Source organism: Eptesicus fuscus, chromosome 5, assembly GCF_027574615.1.
Source record: "Eptesicus fuscus isolate TK198812 chromosome 5, DD_ASM_mEF_20220401, whole genome shotgun sequence".
Classification (NCBI taxonomy): domain Eukaryota; kingdom Metazoa; phylum Chordata; class Mammalia; order Chiroptera; family Vespertilionidae; genus Eptesicus; species Eptesicus fuscus.
In genome coordinates this window covers 78,093,173-78,111,927 of record NC_072477.1, presented here as the reverse complement: position 1 = coordinate 78,111,927, position 18,755 = coordinate 78,093,173, and the positions used below count along the sequence as shown (strand labels likewise).

At 52.8% G+C, this 18,755-nt stretch overlaps 1 protein-coding gene across 1 annotated transcript; it reads left to right on the top strand.

Annotated features, from left to right (window-relative positions):
• The first annotated feature begins 1,851 nt into the window (after positions 1 to 1,851).
• ADCY4 (adenylate cyclase 4) lies at positions 1,852 to 18,285 on the top strand. Its single transcript, XM_008158443.3, has 25 exons — positions 1,852 to 2,010; positions 3,215 to 3,412; positions 3,547 to 3,708; positions 4,349 to 4,498; positions 4,931 to 5,079; positions 5,158 to 5,269; positions 5,969 to 6,096; positions 6,251 to 6,409; positions 6,667 to 6,799; positions 7,014 to 7,187; positions 9,825 to 9,868; positions 10,236 to 10,322; positions 10,517 to 10,586; positions 10,911 to 11,008; positions 11,684 to 11,768; positions 11,861 to 11,998; positions 12,585 to 12,695; positions 12,949 to 13,133; positions 13,338 to 13,422; positions 14,101 to 14,259; positions 15,958 to 16,104; positions 16,396 to 16,503; positions 16,620 to 16,734; positions 17,039 to 17,163; positions 17,246 to 18,285. The coding sequence occupies exons 1-25, from the start codon at positions 1,852 to 1,854 to the stop codon at positions 17,396 to 17,398; spliced, it is 3,234 nt and encodes a 1,077-aa protein (XP_008156665.1). The 3' UTR covers positions 17,399 to 18,285.
• The last annotated feature ends 470 nt before the right edge of the window (positions 18,286 to 18,755 follow it).

Below are 18,755 nucleotides of genomic sequence, written 5' to 3'. Positions count from 1 at the left end.
ATTCCCACCAGCAGTGCACAAGGGTTCCTTTTTCTCCACATCCTCGCTAGGACTTGTCTGTTTGTTGATTTGTTCTGACAGGTGTAAGATGGTATCTCATTGCTGTTTTGATTTGCATCTCTCGGATGGTTAGTGACTTTGAGCATGTTTTCATATGTCTCTTGGCCTTCTGTAGGTCCACTTTTGAAAAGTGTCTATTTAGTTCCTTTGCCCATTTTTTTATTGGATTGTTTATCTTCCTTTTGTTAAGTTGTATGAGTTCCCTGTAAATTTTGGAGATTAAGCCCTTATCTGAAATAGCATTGGCAAATATATTCTCCCATGCAGTGGGCTTTCTTGTTGTTTTGTTGATGGTTTCTTTTGCTGTGCAGAAGCTTTTTATTTTGATGTAGTCCCATTTGTTTATTTTCTCCTTAGTCTCCATTGCCCTAGGGAGCTGTAGCAGTAAAGATATTGCCACGACATGTGTCTGCTATTCTGCTGCCTATGAAAGTGGTGGTATTTTAACCAAAGTATCACGCAGGAAGCTAAGGTGTCAGACATAGGAGGGAAGTTGGGGAGCTGGCATTGAGAGCGGGGGAGGCAATGCAGTCTCCCTGAGACCGGAAGCAAAATGCTGAGAGCTGGGGGTGGGCAATGTCTTGGCACACAAGGTCAGGGCCCAGCCGTGGCAGGAAGGAATCCCAGAGGCCTGGCTCCTGGGGCCCACTCTAATCTCAGGGCAGGGCACTTCCTCTAGAGCAGGCAAGACCTGACCCTAAACCAAACTCTGGGATTAGATGCTGTCCCTCCTTTTCTTCTAGGCTACAAAGACTGGGCTGTGGGGTCCTGGGGAGGGGGGCTCCATGCGAATTTGCAGACCTTGTGCACAGCAGGAGAGACCCCTCCAGTTTCTCCGAGGTGAGCCCCCACACTACCACCTTCCTCCACCACACACACTCACATGCACGTTTGGGTCTCCGCTTGTGTCTGGGAGTGGAAAGCTCTGGCTTCTCAAAGCTATGCACAGACCTGCCCCCCACCACGGAGCTGGCGATGGCGGGAGAATAGACAATTATTTAGCCAGGGCCACAGCGGGGGCTGTCCAGGCCCGAGAGTTGAAGGGGGAAATGAGCCCCCATCTTTGTCTCTCCGGCCCTCTCTCAGCCTCCCCACATCCAAGCATTCCACCTCTGTTTTAACACTTGCCACTCCGCGGGCCCACCCCACCCCACCCCCTCGAATTTCTCGCATAGTCACCTTCTCTCCTAGATGGGGGAAGGGGGAAGGCAGTGCTGTTAGGAGAGACTATCGGAGTGGGGGAGGAGGCCTGGGGAGTCCCGCTCGGGCACGGGAAGGGCCGGGCTGTTTCATCGGGGAAGTGGGAGGGGGCCCCGGCGCCGGGAGGGAAGCGCCTGTCGCCCGGGGCTCAGAGCCACTAACTTAGCGGCGAGGAGTGAGCGACTCCGCAGCTCACTCCCCGAGCTTCCTCCCTGGGCCTGGCACGCTCAGCTGCAGCAGCCTCGCAGGCGGTGAGTTGGGGAAGAGAGGGAACCCGTTGCTTCAACCCCAAATCCTGTCCCCCCTGGACGTGAGGTATTGCTCGGGCACCTCCGGAGTCCGGGTTTGAGGGAGCAGGAGCGAAGGATTGGGCAGTGCCCTTGCCGCCAACTGGGAGAACCCTGGGAGCCACAGGGTGTGCCTGGGAGGAGATGGGATTGCCTGGGGCTGGGGGTGGGGATGGCAGCGGCTTGTACCAGGTGAGAGGGACGCAGCCGGGGCTGGCTGGAGCCGCGGGCGGTAACCCGGACAACGACCCTCCCCAGCCCCGTGCCTGCGTCCAGGCGGTGCAGCGCGGGACAAGGGGAGACCATGGCCCGACTCTTCAGTCCCCGGCCGCCACCCAGCGAAGACCTCTTCTATGAGACCTACTACAGCCTGAGCCAACAGTACCCGCTCCTGCTCCTGCTGCTGGCGATCGTGCTCTGCGCGCTCCTGGCGCTGCTGACCGTGGCCTGGGCCAGCGGCAGGGTGAGCCGGGCCTCTGGTGCCCAAGCCTCACGGGCGCGGGAGGGTCCCTGCCCAGGGGGCATTTTCGGTGGTGAGACTTGTGGGGTCTCCTTTACCTGTGCTTTCTTTGCTGGGACCCAGGAAAGAAGCGCTGGACCTTACGAGGAACTATAGTGGCCCCGGCCAAGTCACTTGACCTCTCTGGGTCTACACGGGGAGGTAACTGAGCCCTGGGGGCTTCCGATTTCCCTCAGGGTACTGACAGACCTTACCAGCTTCTGTGCTCTACTAGTTCTAGAATAAATCCAACACCAGATTTTGAGATTTTCCGGGAGAGGGGAAGGATGGAGAATTACACTGGGCCCTGTGGGAGTCTGTTTCCTGGTTTTCTTTCCCACTTAGGGGCTGTGGGGCAGTTGTACCCACAGACTCCCAGAAGGCACCTCCATCCCACTCTCATTTAGTCCCAAAATAAGCCCATCTCCAGTTTCTTTTGAGGGGAGAAAAGGGGTTTTTCATTCCATTTCTGGAAACATCCCGCTCCAAGTTTTCTTCTCACTCTTGGGAGGCAAGGTTGGGGAGACCACCTCACAGTCTAGGGGGGAGAGGGGACACAGGGTGAAGACACTAGCGGGACTTCTACGCCCTGAGCGGGGTGGCGAGGCACAGCCTCTGGAAGCCAGGGAGGTTCTTGGCGCCCCCTGCTGCCAAAGCACTGCTTGCAGGGCCGGAAACCCTGAGGTTTGTGCGGGGCGGGGACTCCCCCGAGCAAATTGGTCAAACTTGGATGCATTCATTTCTAAGTGCCTTCTGTGCGCTAGGGTTTTTTGTGTGTGTTTTTTTTTACTTGCTTCCTGACCCCAGGCTGGTGCCATGATTCCTATTTGACAGATGAGAACACTGAGGCTCGGAGTGATCAGGGATACACAGATGGCCCATATTGGGACCGAAGCCAGAATTTCTGGGTAGATGGCTTATGACTGAGCGGCCTCTGAAGCCTGCAAGTGATATGTTAGGTTGAACCATATAAAATTGCTGTCTGTATAGATTACAAACAAATTATCGGCAATTCATACGGTTCGACCTAATATAAATGGCAAGCGGAGGCGCCCTGCCTTATTTTGTACTTGGGTTTGACACACTTTTCAGAACTGGTCTGGGAGGCTGTCCATTCTTTCTCTTCCTGGACGAGCTCCCCAAACCCGACACGCGCCCCTCCCCACAGGAGCTGGCCTCAGACCCGGGCTTCCTGACCACAGTGCTGTGCGCGCTGGGCGGCTTCTCGCTGCTGCTGGGCCTGGCTTCCTGCGAGCAGCGACTGCAGCGCTGGACGCGTCCGCTGTCGGGCCTCGTGTGGGCAGCGCTGCTTGCGTTAGGCCACGGCTTCCTATTCACTGGGGGCGTGGTGAGCGCCTGGGACCAGGTGAGAGGGGCGGCAGGTGGAGCAGCGGGGAGAGGGACGCTGGGGAGAGGGACGCTGGGCCTCGAACTTGCACCCAGGACACCTGTAGAGCAGAGCAGCAGTGTCAGCCTGCAGCTCCCGCCTCCCTCCCCCAGGTGTCCTTTTTCCTCTTTGTCATCTTCACTACGTATGCCATGTTGCCCTTGGGCATGCGGGACGCCACAGCTGCGGGCCTCACCTCCTCCCTCTCACACCTGCTGGTCCTCGGGCTGTATCTTGGGCCTCAACTAGACTCAAGACCTGCGCTGCTGCCGCAGGTGAGCGTGCATGTAGAACAGGCTGCGCCCAGGGCCGGCTCCGCTGGGCACTGCTGGGTTCATCAGGGCATTCACCAACCCTATGACGAGCTGTGACTCCATGGCAGCATGCAACGCTGGGCACAGGACACAAACACAGATAGGTCCCCACTGTGCCCTGTGGAGCTGGAACCCAGTGCAGTGCCATGCCTGCAGACACCAGAAGAGGGTTCTGCATCCCCGGGGGAAGGGAGTTGGACAGGCGACCAGGGTGCTGGGGACAGATGTAGATGATAGAACCCTCACAGAGAATGCAAACATTGGAGCTTGAGTAGTTTTGTGCTATGGTGTGTGGGGGATAGGGGGTGGGGGTGGGGGATGATGGAATGGTATTCCAGGCAGAGGAGAAGTATGTGCAAAGGTTTCTAGACCTAAGAAGCCATGTTGGTACAGCAGCCAGGAGTCTGGAGCAGAGGGAACTGGGCGGGGGGGGGGGGAGCGCCACCTGTGGGTCCCACTGTGTGGCACGCATTGCCTAGAAATACCTGGGTCTCTAATGGTAGTGTCCTCCCAGCCCCTTTGGAGACCAACTCCAGTTACACACATAGGCACCCCCACCCCTGCCCGGTCTAGCGCCCTCTGAGGTGACCCTCACCCACAGTTGGCAGCAAACGCGGTGTTGTTCCTGTGCGGGAATGTGGCGGGAGCGTACCACAAGGCGCTGATGGAGCGCGCACTGCGCGCCACCTTCCGAGAGGCGCTCAGTTCCTTGCACTCGCGCCGGCGGCTGGACACGGAGAAGAAGCACCAGGTCCGCTGGTAATGGGGGCCGGGTGGGGCCTGGGCTCTGAGAGAGAGGTTACTTATATCACACAACTGGGCTCCTTCCCAAGCTGAGTGACTTTGGGCGGGTCACCTGACCTATTTCTTCCTTTGTCAAAAGTGGCTGTTGCCTGCTTGGAAGGTTGCTGGGAGGCTCAAACACACTGAAGTTGGTTAAAACCCTTTCGAACCCTCTGACACTAAACGAATTCTAATTCCGACGTTGGTGATGGGAGTTCAGTCATCAGTGCAGGATGGGGTACTGGAGCATAGCTAGTATGCGTGGTGGGGAGGACCTGGGACAGCGCCCTGGGGAACCCCCCGTGGGGCTGGGAAAGGGTGTGGGCTCCGAAGGCTTTGGGAAGCCCGGCTCCTGGTTCTAGGGTGCAAGAGGGTTGGTTCTCATAGTGATCTCTCCCAGGAACACCTTCTCTTGTCCATCCTTCCTGCCTACTTGGCCCGAGAGATGAAGGCAGAGATCATGGCACGGCTGCAGGCTGGACAGGGGTCAAGGCCAGAGAGCACCAACAACTTCCACAGCCTCTATGTCAAGAGGCACCAGGGAGTCAGGTATGGGCAAGGATGGCTGGAGAGGAGGGGGCACGGGCTGAGACCATGGCCCCACTAACTGTAGTCTGCTCTGCCCAGCGTGCTGTATGCTGACATAGTGGGCTTCACACGGCTGGCCAGTGAGTGCTCCCCAAAGGAGTTGGTGCTCATGCTCAATGAGCTCTTTGGCAAGTTTGACCAGATCGCCAAGGTAAAAGGGAGCCTGCCTCCCCAGCTTCAAACACCCCACTCCGGAGAACCCGTTCCAAGGGAATTCCTAACTTATAAAATCCCAGTCCCACATCAGAACCCATGTGGGCTCCCAGATACACCACTGAAAGTAGGAAACTCTTGCAAGCATCCCATCTACCACATACCTCAAATCTGAAATGTCTCTCAATAGTTCCACAGATGCCCCAACCACAGCACCCCAAATATGCTCAGAACCCCAACACAGTTGTCTCTGAATACTATAACCAAATCTAGGCATTCAGATGCTCTAAGGTTAGAGCATCTGAATGCCTAGATTTGGTTATAGTATCCAGAGACAACCGCCTGAATGGACCCTAGGGCTGCGCCCAAGCAACTTAATCTTGGATCTCCCACCCAAAAAATCTCAATGCTGAGGCTACATTTATGGGCTCAAATGTGAATACATCCTACACATGCCAAAGGTGGAGAGCCACAGACATCCCAGCCCTTGAAAAACCCTTCTGAGAAAGACACCTGCATGGGAGACCTCAGGCAGCCCCACATCAAGTTAAGGGAGTCCCTAGGTCTTATCTAGACACTTCCAACATCAGACGTTCTTCAGGAACACTATATTTACTCTAACTTTTTCCAACTTCCTCCTGCCTCCTCTGGCCTCTAACCGGGTGCCCCTCTCCCCCCTGCACACACACACTCCCAGGAGCATGAATGCATGCGGATCAAGATCCTGGGAGACTGTTACTACTGTGTCTCCGGGCTGCCCCTCTCCTTACCAGACCACGCCATCAACTGCGTGCGCATGGGGCTGGACATGTGCCGGGCCATCAGGTCAGCTCAGGCGGGCGGGCAGGAGGAGTCCTGAGGGATGGATGTGGGAGAGGAGCAGGCAGGGCAATGGATGTTTTCCTGGAGAAAAGGAGGGGTGGGGCATGGGGTCGGGCTGAAGACAGCACTCAGATTGTCCCTCACACACCCTGCTCAGGAAACTACGAGCAGCCACCGGTGTGGACATCAACATGCGCGTGGGTGTGCACTCGGGCAGCGTGCTCTGTGGAGTCATCGGGCTGCAGAAGTGGCAGTATGATGTCTGGTCCCATGACGTCACACTGGCCAACCACATGGAGGCAGGTGGCGTGCCAGGGTGAGACCTGGGGCTCCAAGAGGCTACAGCAGGAGGCCAACCAGGTCTCCCCTTTGCTGCCTCCCTTTTCATAGTTCCTTAAAATGAGCACAGTCCCATGTGGGGCTCAGGGAGATCCTGGGGTGCAGGAGGGGGAGCTGGAAGACACCTCCTGTAGCACAGGGCCTTGCTTGAAGTTAGAACCTCAGGAATGATCCTGGAAATAAATGAGAGGTTGGAGGTGCTCCCTCCTAACTCCCATTGTCCCCTCCTTCCAGACGAGTACATATCACAGGGGCTACCCTGGCCCTGCTGGCAGGAGCTTACGCTGTGGAGGATGCACCCATAGAACACCGGGACCCATACCTTCGGGAGCTAGGGGAGCCTACGTACCTGGTCATCGATCCCCGGGTAAAAGCCTAACCCGGAACCCAGGGGCTGGCCCACCCTAACCACCCACAGCCACATGCTTGGTCTCTTCTTTGCCAGACCTGAGTTCCTGGGTCCTAGTGTGTATATGTCTCAGGGGAAGGGACACAAGCCTCTAAGGGGTATGGGGAGAACAGGGGAGGGGGGGGCAGTGGAGGGGGTTGTAATCTTGACTGTCAGCGCTCATATACCCCAGGCTGAGGAAGAGGATGAAAAGGGCACTGCAGGGGGGTTGCTGTCCTCTCTTGAGGGCCCCAAGATGCGTCCATCACTGCTGATGACCCGCTACCTGGAATCCTGGGGTGCAGCCAAGCCTTTTGCCCACCTGAGCCACGTAGAGAGCCCTGTGTCCACCTCCACTCCTCTCCCGGTAAGTTCACCTCCACCATGAGCCCCAGCACTTACATAAACCCACCCCCACTGCCCATTCCTAGCCTCCTGCCCCCACCACCAGCCACCTGATGATATCCCAAGGTCCTGAACTCTCTGGTCACCCCAGTCGCTGACTCTGGACCTTCCTTGCCATTCTTTCCAGAGAAAGGGCAAAGATGACTGCCCTCTGAGCTCACCACAGAGAAGATGTGAGATTCCCATAGACACCATGTCCATTGCTCTCCAACCCCCACTCAGGAAGCCCTTTCCCCTGCTACCCCACGTCCTCCTGACTCTGAAGCTAGTGGTCATACCCATTCCCACCAGGATATGTCTCTTTTTAACTCAATTCCTGCAACTACTTGCTCTTTTTTTTTTTTCAATCCCCACTAGGACTGGGAAAGTGGGGCAATTGGTTGTTACCCCCACTCTTTAGCACTTGTACACAGATAAAATGAGGTGACAGTGAAAATCTCACATGGCTTTGAAGAAGGAAGTCACCATGAGCAGGCAGGAGTGATGGAGGGAGAGCAGGGAGCAGACCTGCGCCTTGTCTAGGGGAAGCCAGGCCAGGGCCGATTACTGGCTGATCCTGTGCATAGCACCTTCGGGTAATCACTGACCCCCACCTAGTGGAGGAGCCTGGATCTTCCTTACCTCTAGCTCTGAGGATGGTGCTTGATGATGAGTGACCAGAACCCTCATTCTTGGAGTCAGGCTATGTTCCTCAAGGCTTACCCCAGGATTAGGTTCCTCTGCCGGCTCTCTTCCACTTTCCCTGATCTTCCCCAAACCTGGTATGCATTTCCAGCCACCTTTCTGCAGATCTTCCCAGAATCTTGTCTGCTAGTACAGCTGGTTGGATTTATGGGATGACTCCAGAGTGCCCTTTCCATGTTTCCTTCCCCTCCTTTCCCATTGATCAGGAAAGCAGGCAAGAGCTCAGCGACCACTGGGGAGTGAGGGGACATTGGCAGCTGAGTACTTAATTTCAAGCCTCAACTTAGGGTAGGGGAGGAGTCAGAAGGGCTAAGCTGGCAGAAGGGAGAGGAAGGAAGAACCCAAGACCTAGTTGATTGAGCTGATTGTTGCAGGATGAGGCCTCCAGGGTGGGGCTGGAGTAACAGGGGTGGGGTGTTGCTGGGAGCCCAGGGAAGTGAGACAACATTGGGTGCAGTCCCCATTGTGGGGATGCCCCCCGGGACCCATGTCAGACCTTCACAACCCAACTCAGGTGGAGGAGTAGGAGTCCCTTCATTTATAGGCAGGACCTCACCAGCCCAGAAGTTCACTTCTCAGCCCCAAAAGTTCCAGGATCCCAGTCACATGTTAGAAATCCTGAGAATCACAACCGGCTTACTCATAAACAATGTGGAACTTTGGGGTGGTGGGGCTATGTTTGTGCTGGTAGATCCCATTTATCCAGTCACTCCTTCCACAATTTTAGCATCTACTATGTGGCAGGCTCTAGGCTAGTTATTGAGAAGATAGGAGTGAATAAGATGTTTTCCCTGCCTTCAAGTAACTTACAGGCATTGGGGGGGGGGGAGGGGGAGAGGGAGGACGGGCAGGTAGGAAGTTTGGAAAAAACTTAGGCCCATGCTTAGATGCATAGATGGGCTCATACCTAAAACATACCTCTCAATCTTTCTGTCTTGGTCTCAGTCTCTCCCTTGCCTCTTATACACGTAAGCTTTTGATTGAGGGGGGTGATGTGGCCCCTGTGGCACTCTTCCTTCACATGAGGCAAGGGGACAGGGAAGAAGATCACCACATTTCTTACCCTGGGCCATGGCTGCAGCGTTTTACCCTCTTCCTTGGTGCTTGTCCTCACCTTTTCATTTGCTGTTCATTTTCTTATCTCTGCACACACTACGCAGTCCATAGGGTACAGAAGGAAATGACTCTAACCTTGTTTTTTATCTCTTTCCTTCTTCTCCATTTTTTTGTTTTCCACCCCCACTACCTTCTAGCTCAGCCTGACCGTCACAAAAGGTCGGAGGGGTGTCAGAATGTTCTGCATTGTCACTTCAATTAGCACCAATAAGGATTTTTTGGCATCCCAGGGTGATAGAAAAGTCCCTGACTTTGGTATTGTGTAGTCCTTAGGGGAAATGCAGCACAAGGGAACCAACACTCAAGCCTGTAGAAGATACAGGGTTGCCTTGTAAGTGATAGAAACTAACTATGAGGAAATCAGAGTATAAAGACCCTGGGAGTCAAAAGAGTCAGGAGGGGGGTTGAAAACTGCGGCAAAATTTAACATTGCCCCAAACAAGCACTTTTCTGGAACTGATGTACCTGAAAAAAGGCAAAGCAGGCTCAATATGGCGGAGAGCTGGCCCTGAAGAAAGCAGCTGCCACCCAAATTACAAGGGCGGAAAGAGGGAAACTGAGGCCTTTGGCTCAAATAAACTCTAATTTAAAAAGTTTAAAATAATAATAAAATAAAGATTCAGGAAGAATCGTTGAGCAAATGTGGCTTGAACTTCTTCTAATGACTATTAGAAGCGAAACAGCCAGATCAAATGCTCAAGGTCAAAAATGTGTGTAGATATGAATGCCTCGCTCCAGAGAGCTTCCAAGGATGCTCACCATCTTCCCATCGTCTCCCCTCCCTGTCTTCTCTCAACAGGAGAAGGCCCTGGCTTCCTTCAGCCCCCAGTGGAGCCTGGACCGGTAAGGAAGCCTGAGCAATTTTTTAAAAAAATGTTTTTTATTGTTTTCAGATTGGGAGAGGAAGAGAGAGATAGAAGCATCAATGATGACAGAGAATTATCCACTGGCTGCCTCCTGCATGCCCCCTACCAGGGTTCGAGCCCGAAACCTAGGCATGTGCCCTGACTGGGCATCGAACTGTGACCTCCTGATCCATAGGTCAATGTTCCACCACTGAGTCACACCGGCTGGACATGCCCAAGCAATTTTGACAGTGGGACTGTCTGGGTGATCTACCTCCATCCTCGGGTGGAGTGGGGGTGGCTCCTGCTTTGCCCAGATGCTTTTGAAGGTCTCCATGGTGACAAGCCAGGCTTTCCCCGTACAGGAGCCGTACACCCCGGGGACTAGATGATGAAATGGACACTGGGGATGCCAAGTTCTTCCAGGTCATCGAACAGCTCAACTCTCAGAAGTATGGAAAAGAAAAGAGGGCTGGGAGTGCTGCAGGTCTTGGGCTCGCGTGGTAGGGTAGGGATGGTGTTCCCCTGATGACCTGGAGGGAAGGGAGCCTCTATCCTGCTCCAGCCTTAGGAAAGACCCGCCTGACCATTCCCTCCTGCCCTGCTCTTTTCTCTCTGGGTCTTACTGCCCCCCACCTCCCACCAGACAGTGGAAGCAATCAAAGGACTTCAACCCACTGACACTTTACTTCCGAGAGAAGGAAATGGAGAAAGAGGTGGGCTGCGCAGGTGGGGGAAGGGCGTTAGAGAATGGCCTGTGGTCCCATCTCCCCTCCCCAGGTCTGCTCAGTTTGTGATTCTGGGGGTGATGGAGGGCATGTGCCTCTCTCTGCAAGGAAAGTCACCCTGTAGATTGAATTATTGAGTGGTGATGGGAGAGGGGAGGGCAACTCCTTGGAGAACACATAGCAAATACTTGGGGCTGAACTGAAAGGTGGGGCCATGAGGCTGGGGGGCCCACTCCTTGCCTGGGATTGACACCTTCAAGGTCATGAGCAGCACTGGTGACCCTGTCTCCACCCTGACCCCCTCTCCTGCAGTATCGACTCTCTGCACTCCCTGCCTTTAAATACTATGCAGCCTGCACATTCCTGGTTTTTCTCTCCAACTTCATCATCCAGATGCTGGTGACAAACAGGTAAAAGAGCCCAGAAAAGGCAGCCCTGATTCTCAAAAAATGGACCCTCTTGGTCTTTCTGATCCCCGACACCCACTTTCTTCTTTTGCCTACTTCCCGTTGGCACTAACCTACAGAGGAAATGGAAATATGTGTTCTGGGAACCATGATAATCACAGCCCAACTTACTACCAGACATCCTGTGGATTTTCTATATCCTGTGGACCCAAGCATTTTCACATGCCTGTCTCTTGATTCTAACAACGTTTCCAGGAAGGAGGTTTTCTTCCCATTAGAAGCCCAAATCTCACAGTGAACAAACATAGAAAGTAGGTCCTCACTCCCAGTCCACAGCTCGGAGGGGCGAGGACTTGTTCAAAACTCAGCCAGGGGAAAGAGCTTTGGCCTGAAGGTTGGAGACCGGTCTGATGCAGCCTCAGCCACTTTTGTGAGCACCCTGCCCCCTTCCAATATTGTTCCTATCTTATTAGTTCCTATCCCACCCAAACACTGCCCTAGACCCCTCAGCTTTCTCATATCATCATGCAATGCCTGTTATCAGCCCAGACCCCCTTGGCAGCCAGTTCAGATCCCCAGAACCACTTCTCCCCACTTCCAACCAGATGATACAGTGACCTTTCCACACACAGGGAACCTATTGTGGTTCTTCAAGGCCTCACTCTTGTCTCCCTTTAGGCCCCCAGCTCTGGCCATCACCTATAGCATCACCTTCCTCCTCTTCCTCCTCCTCCTCTTCGTCTGCTTCTCAGAGCACCTGACGGTGAGGTGGGCTGTGGGGTGGAGGTGGAGAACTGGGGCTCTGGCCACACCTGCTCCCACCCCATGGCTAAGACTCCCATGCTCCTTCCACAGAGGTGCGTCTTGAAAGGCCCCAAGATGCTGCACTGGCTGCCTGCATTGTCTGGCCTGGTGGCCACACGGCCTGGACTACGAGTCGTCCTGGGCACTGCCACCATCCTCCTCATCTTTACCATGGCCATTACCAGCCTGGTGAGGGCAGAGGGGGCCCTACGCACCCCCATAAGGTCATGTTGGGCATGCCAAATCTGAAAGGGAACCCCTGAATTTGGGAGGACAGCTAGACTAAGGCCAGGGGATATTGAAAGTGTCGGACAAGTAATGAAAAAAATGACAATCACTCATGGTCTACTATCTGGGCATAATCATTATTAACTCTTAGATGGACATCCTCCATATATATTACTTAGTTCACCCACTATGATTTTGTAGTGGAGTTTGGCTGATTTTTCAGAACTTAGAATCATTCCTAGAATTCTATCCCTGAAAGGCACCTTAAGAATCATCCCCCAGCCGAGAAGAGGAAGCTCATGCCCAGAGAGGTTGAGTGGCTGGCAAGAGATCACACAGTGGATCCCTAGAAGTCTAGTGCTCGTGACACCCACTCCCCTAATTCCTGCTTCCCCCACCAGTGAGGGCCCTCACCAACCAGAAATAGTGGAATCTGCTCCTTTGGAGTCTGTCCCTGACTTATCCCTGGATCGGCTGAAACCCAGCACAAGCACCATTGTGCCCAAGGAGCCGCCTGATCACCTCAGCTCCTCATCTCTTTCTGCAGTTCTTCTTACCGGCAGCATCAAACTGCCCTTTTCGGGCTCCCAATGTGTCCTCCATGGCTTTCAACCTCTCCTGGGAGCTCCCTGGGTCCCTGCCTCTCATCAGTATTCCAGTGAGTGTCCTGAACAGCCCTGAATCTCCTTCCCCCAGAACTTTCCTTGGCTCCTCGCCTGCCTCCTTAATTGAAAAACACTCCATCCTATGATTGGGACAGACATAAGTCACACTTGGTGTGTGTTTGCATGTATGAAACCCCCTGCCTCCAGATAGGACCTAGGAGGGGCGGGACAGAAGCTCTCAGGTGTCCCCCTACCCCTGCCCACGGAACATGTCCCACCTCCTGACCAGCCTGCCTGGCCCCACAGTACTCCATGCACTGCTGCGTGCTGGGTTTCCTCTCCTGCTCCCTCTTTCTGCACATGAGCTTCGAGCTGAAGCTGCTGCTGCTCCTGCTATGGCTGGCGGCCTCCTGCTGTCTCTTCCTGCACTCCCACGCCTGGCTGTCCGACTGCCTCGTCGCCCGCCTCTATCTGGGCTCCTTGGACTCCAGGTGAGTGTGGCATCTGGAGAGAGGTGCCCAGGAGCTCTGGGACCAGGTGAGATAGAATAGGGCAGAACTGTCCTTACTTCACTGACCTGAACCACCCACCGGGCAAAGCAGGAGGGAGGCTGGGGACTCCTTGGGCACTGGGGGCAGGGGGAGCTATCGTGAAGGGGCAGGACAAGAGACAACCCTGATTCGTGGCCTCCTCAGGCCAGGGGTGCTGAAGGAGCCCAAACTGATGGGAGCTATCTCCTTCTTCATCTTCTTCTTCACACTCCTTGTCTTGGCTCGGCAGGTAAGTTACCCAGTTCTTCCCTATGAAGGGTATGGTGTGGGTCCCCATATTTATGACTTGATCTCTCCTACCCTTTTCTTAATCTGGTGTCTTCAGGGTTGAGTCCCAGAGGTGTACCCACTGAAAGCTTCTAAGTAAAATTTCTTGTTCCCTTTTTCACTTCTCCACTCCCCAAGGAGAGTGCCCTCAAATTCTCTTCTCCCTGTTCCCTTCTGCCTTCCACCACCAATCTAGGAATGCCCATGCTTAAGGAAAAATTAGCTGTCAATTCTCCCCACGATAGTTTGAATCTAGTTTCAAGGTAGTCTCTCCAGGGCTAATTTCACGTTAAGCCTTATCTCTAAACTGTGGGGTGGGCCTGGCTGGCATAGTTCAGTGGTTGAGCATCGACCTATGAACCCAGAGACCACGGTTGGATTCCAGTCAGGACACATGCTCAGGGTTGCAGGCTCAATCCCCAGCAGGGGTGTGTGCAGGAGGCAGCCAATCAATGGGATTCTCATCATTGATGTTTCTATCTCTCTCTCCCTCTTCCCTTCCTCTCTGAAATTAATAAAAATATATTTAAACTGTGGGTGGGGTGGTTTTAGACATCATGGAGTCAGGAGTGTGGTGAACACTCAGAATCTGGGGTTTCTCCTGCACTGTCTCCCCATGGCCCCCGGTGACCCTCCCCAGAATGAATATTATTGCCGCCTGGATTTCCTGTGGAAGAAGAAGCTGAGGCAGGAGCGGGAGGAAACAGAGACGATGGAGAATCTGACTCGGCTGCTCTTGGAGAATGTGCTGCCTGCACACGTGGCCCCCCAGTTTATTGGCCAGAACCGGCGCAATGAGGTGACTCCTTACCCCTGACTCCTGAGCCTCAGACACCATAGGGACTAATTTTGGATGAAAGTCTTGGCCCTTAGCCCAGCCTCTCTGGACACTCCCAGAGTGGGTCAGGCAGCCGCCCAAGCCACTCCATATCCCTGTCAGATACCTCCCATTTTCACAAGATCTTAGGCTCTGTTCTTGGTGAGCAAAGGGTCTCTGCATTCCAAGTTCTTAGAAAGACTGTCTTCTCCAACTCATGACCACACCATACCTTCAGAAGCTTTGTCAAGTGTTGATGAGAGTTGTGTGGAGGACACAGTCTAACCATCTCTCTATACCTGCACTATCCAGTATGATAGCCATTAGCCATGTGTGATCATTTAAATTTAAATTAATTAAATGGAAAATTAATGTGACAACATCGGATGGACCTAGAGGATATTATGCTAAGTGAAATAAGTTAGACAGAGAAAGACAAATACCATATGATTTCACTTATATGTAGAATCAAAAGAACAAAATAAATGGCAAAACAGAAGCAGACTCATAGATATAGAGAACAAACTGATGTTTGGCAGTTGGGAGGGATCGAATCCATGCACCGGGCCTCTAGTATAAAATAATATTGAATGTCAACTGTAATTGACAAATTTTTTAAAAAGTGGGCCTGGGAAACCCCAGGCTCTCACTCCTAACCCCAATGAAAGCAGAATCCCAGGCCCAGGTCCATGGGCACTGTCTCTCTCTCTCTACCCATGACCTCGCTGTGTGGCCTCAGGCATGCTATATAATTTTCAGGTCTTGTAAGTAAACCTGTATCTTAAAAGAGAGAGAAAGAGAAAGAGAGGGAGAAAATTCAGTTCCTCAGTCACGCTGGCCTCATTTCATGTGCTCAACAGCTGCATGTGGCTAGTGGCCACCATATTGGACAACACATACACAGAACATTTCCATCACCACAGAAATTTCTATTGGATGACACTGCTCTAGATCCTCAAATATCTTGCTACAGTCAGACCATCAGAAGGTCACCCACATATTTGTACCACCTTCTTTGTAGCGCCACCACCCCATCCTGTGCTATGGAAATGCTCTTGGCCTATATAAAGGGGCATTGAAAAAAACAGTTCAGGGACTATTTCACAGCCTTATATCCCCACAACCTGCTCTCTACTCTCAAGGTCAGAAGTACCTCTACTTCTGGTTTCTGCTGTTATAGACTCTGGGTATCTTGTTTCTGTGTTCACATTGGCTCTAGAAAGCTCAAAGCCAGAATCTAGGACTAAGATGGCACCCATATAGTGAACCAACCTCAGATCTGATTCCATCTTTACAATCTTACCCTTATTTTCTCTTGGCCTTTTTCCCTATTATTTATTTATTTATTTGATCTTGCAAATTGTAGATCTTTATAAGCTGATTTTAACAACTTTCAGCAATAGAAAGGATATAAAGATAACTCCCATTGGCATGATCCCAGTTCTAGAAGTGACTCCCTTCATATTGCTGTGAGGTGGTCTTGACCCCAAATCTCTGTCTCTCCTGGAATGAAAATGAGACCCAGTCTTTGACTCCTGAGTCACATCCTTAGGGTAACCTGGCTTTCCTCCTTCCCCTCCTCCCCAATCCTTCTTACACAGCGGGGAAGGCATGGGGACACTGGGACAGGAAGGGGAAGAACGTGGCCTACAGTCTCATCCCAGCCTCTCACCCTCCCAGGACCTCTACCACCAGTCCTATGAGTGTGTCTGTGTCCTCTTCGCCTCAGTCCCAGACTTCAAGGAGTTTTACTCTGAATCCAACATCAACCACGAGGGGCTAGAGTGTCTGCGGCTGCTCAATGAGATCATTGCTGATTTTGATGAGGTGACAACTCTGAGGGTTCCCCAGATCCTCTGTCCAGAGTTCTAGAATTTCCTACCAGTCCATCCTTCTACTTTGCTCTTCTGGCCATAAGCCCATTCTGCCCTCTCTAGCCTTTCCACTCTTCCTCTGATGCCTCATCTCTGCCTTCTCCAGCAACTGTGTTCACTACCAACTCTCCCTCCTGCCACCTTTCCTAATCCCATAACCGGTCCTTTAGCCTGGGGCTGGGCTTTGGGGAGAGAGGCGTGGGGAAGCAAGAGAGAATGGGGACACAGCCTCCTCTCTATACAGCTGCTCTCTAAGCCCAAGTTCAGTGGGGTGGAGAAGATCAAAACCATCGGCAGCACCTACATGGCAGCTACAGGCTTAAATGCCACCTCTGGACAGGATGCACAGCAGGTACAGCATTCCTTCCTTACCTACCATCCCTCACCTGTGCTCTTATTGGTGGGTTCGTGAATGGGCCTTAATCCTGGGCCCTCATTGGCCCATTCTGGCGGCCATCCCATTGCCAGGATGCTGAGCGAAGCTGCAGCCACCTAGGCACCATGGTGGAATTTGCAGTGGCCCTTGGGTCTAAGCTGGACGTTATCAACAAGCACTCATTCAACAACTTCCGCTTGCGTGTGGGTAAGGACCTTCCCTTGCTGGGTCAGTCTGAGACCTCCTCCACATCTTCCCAAGCTCTCCCTCCCCCAAGTCCTTGGTCAGCTGCTTTCCAGGTCAGCCCCGGACCTCCCTCCAGACTCACCTTTTGAGATGGAGCATGAAGCTGCTGGGCCAGGAGCTATGAGGCGCACCCACTCCCTTCCCTAAGCACTCCTCCAGCCCCACCCTCCTTTCTTCCAAGGCCCCAAAGCCCCTCTCCCTAGTTCCTTAAGCTCTTTCTTCCCCTATCCCTCCTCATATCTCCCCCCTTTTTATCTCTTGTCAGGGCTAAACCATGGACCAGTAGTGGCCGGAGTGATAGGAGCCCAGAAACCACAATATGACATCTGGGGCAACACGGTGAATGTGGCCAGTCGCATGGAGAGCACAGGAGTCCTGGGCAAGATCCAAGTGAGGGAGCCACATTGGAGTCATGGGGGCAGTGGTTAAGGTGGGGCCATCCCCATCCTCCCTCACCTTCCTCCACTTGCAGGTGACTGAGGAGACAGCCCGGGCCCTGCAGTCCTTAGGCTACACCTGCTACAGCAGGGGTGTCATCAAAGTCAAAGGCAAAGGGCAGCTGTGTACCTACTTCCTCAACACAGACTTGACACGAGCTGGACCTCCCTCAGCCACCCTAGGCTGAGACCCCACTCCCTACTCGGCACCTCAAAAATCCTCGATCAAGAGACTGGTATGTCTGGAGCCAATTTATGCCAGGAGCTACTGATATGGCTTCTGGGATCACCTCCTTGCTTCTCAGCAGGACTGCTTTTTCCCAGGTCGAAATGAGTGTTTGTGTGTGTGCAAGCATGAGCATGAATGTATGGAGGGCGTGTTTCTTTTCACAAGTTCGGGAAGAGAACTGCCTCGGCCTCCCTGCCTGCCTGCCAACCTGATTCCAGTGTTTTGTAAACCTCGGAAGTGTGAAGAATTTTAGCCACATAACTCAACACAAGGATTTGTCCCTTCCTGCTCTCCACTCACAAATATTGGAAGGGATCTCCAGGGAAGATGTCATTTGACCTTTATTCATTCAACACTAAACAGACACTTTTTATTCTGTGCTTACTATGCAACGTGGGTAAGAGGACTTGGAAATAATCTATTAGGTCTCTCCCAATTTCAGCTGCTGTTCTAAAATTGACCCACGATGCTTTCCAGTGAGGATTTGTAGGCAGTTTGGGGTTCTCCTGTTCTCAGGCCCCTTAGGTGCCCCCTTGCTCCCCTCTGCTGATATTATGTGGGTCTTGAAACATCTATGGTTCATTCCCAACTGCTCAGATTTTGGGGTCCATGAGGCTTTGTTTCAGATGTTGCACACGGATTTTTCATTTTTTTTCCTAGTTGCTCTTTCTTTTTTTGTTTTTTGTTTTTTTATGGGAAAGATTAAAAAAGTACACCACTACCACTGCTGCTACCATCTTCCTAAAATGCTGTCAGAATAGGGGCTCTAAGACAACAATCATCCCTAGAAAAGAATGGCTCATCCCTTTCCCTTTGGGGCATCTTCATTTCCCAAGGGTGACCAGAGTACCCTCAGCCCCACCCTGTGAAATGCTGATGTGAATTCTAGGGGATAAGATCTGCTGACGTGGTTCTCAACTGAGGCCTTCTTGGGAGATGGAGGGAAGGAAGGTAATCCCCTTGAATACCTACCACTGAGAGGATGAAGGTTAATAGCAGGAAGTTGGAGTCATGCTAACAAAGATAACTATCACTAGAGTCAGGGTACAGGCAGTGCTAACTTTTCTCAGAAAGTAGGCTGAATGGGAGTCTGGAGTGATGAGTCCACGTGGGTGGTCTTCCCTGGTCAGCTCTTTCAGGCGTCTGCAAACCTGTGTTGTTCTAAGTGTGATCTGCAAGCCACCTGCGTCCGAATGGGGCAAGTGGTGGTGGAGGGGGGTAATTTCTCTATCTGCCTTCGTGTCCCTTTCAAAATTGAAAATCATGGGAAACTAAAGGACGTGCCTCTCCACTATCGAGACCGACCCCCACAAAGA

Bases quoted from the DNA above. Each gene is read 5' to 3' on its own strand.
- ADCY4 (XM_008158443.3), top strand. From the start codon at position 1,852: ATGGCCCGACTCTTCAGTCCCCGGCCGCCACCCAGCGAAGACCTCTTC. The intron at 4,499-4,930 runs GTCCGCTGGTAA...GATCTCTCCCAG, and splicing joins ACACGGAGAAGAAGCACCAG to GAACACCTTCTCTTGTCCAT. The intron at 12,696-12,948 runs GTGAGTGTCCTG...CTGGCCCCACAG, and splicing joins TGCCTCTCATCAGTATTCCA to TACTCCATGCACTGCTGCGT.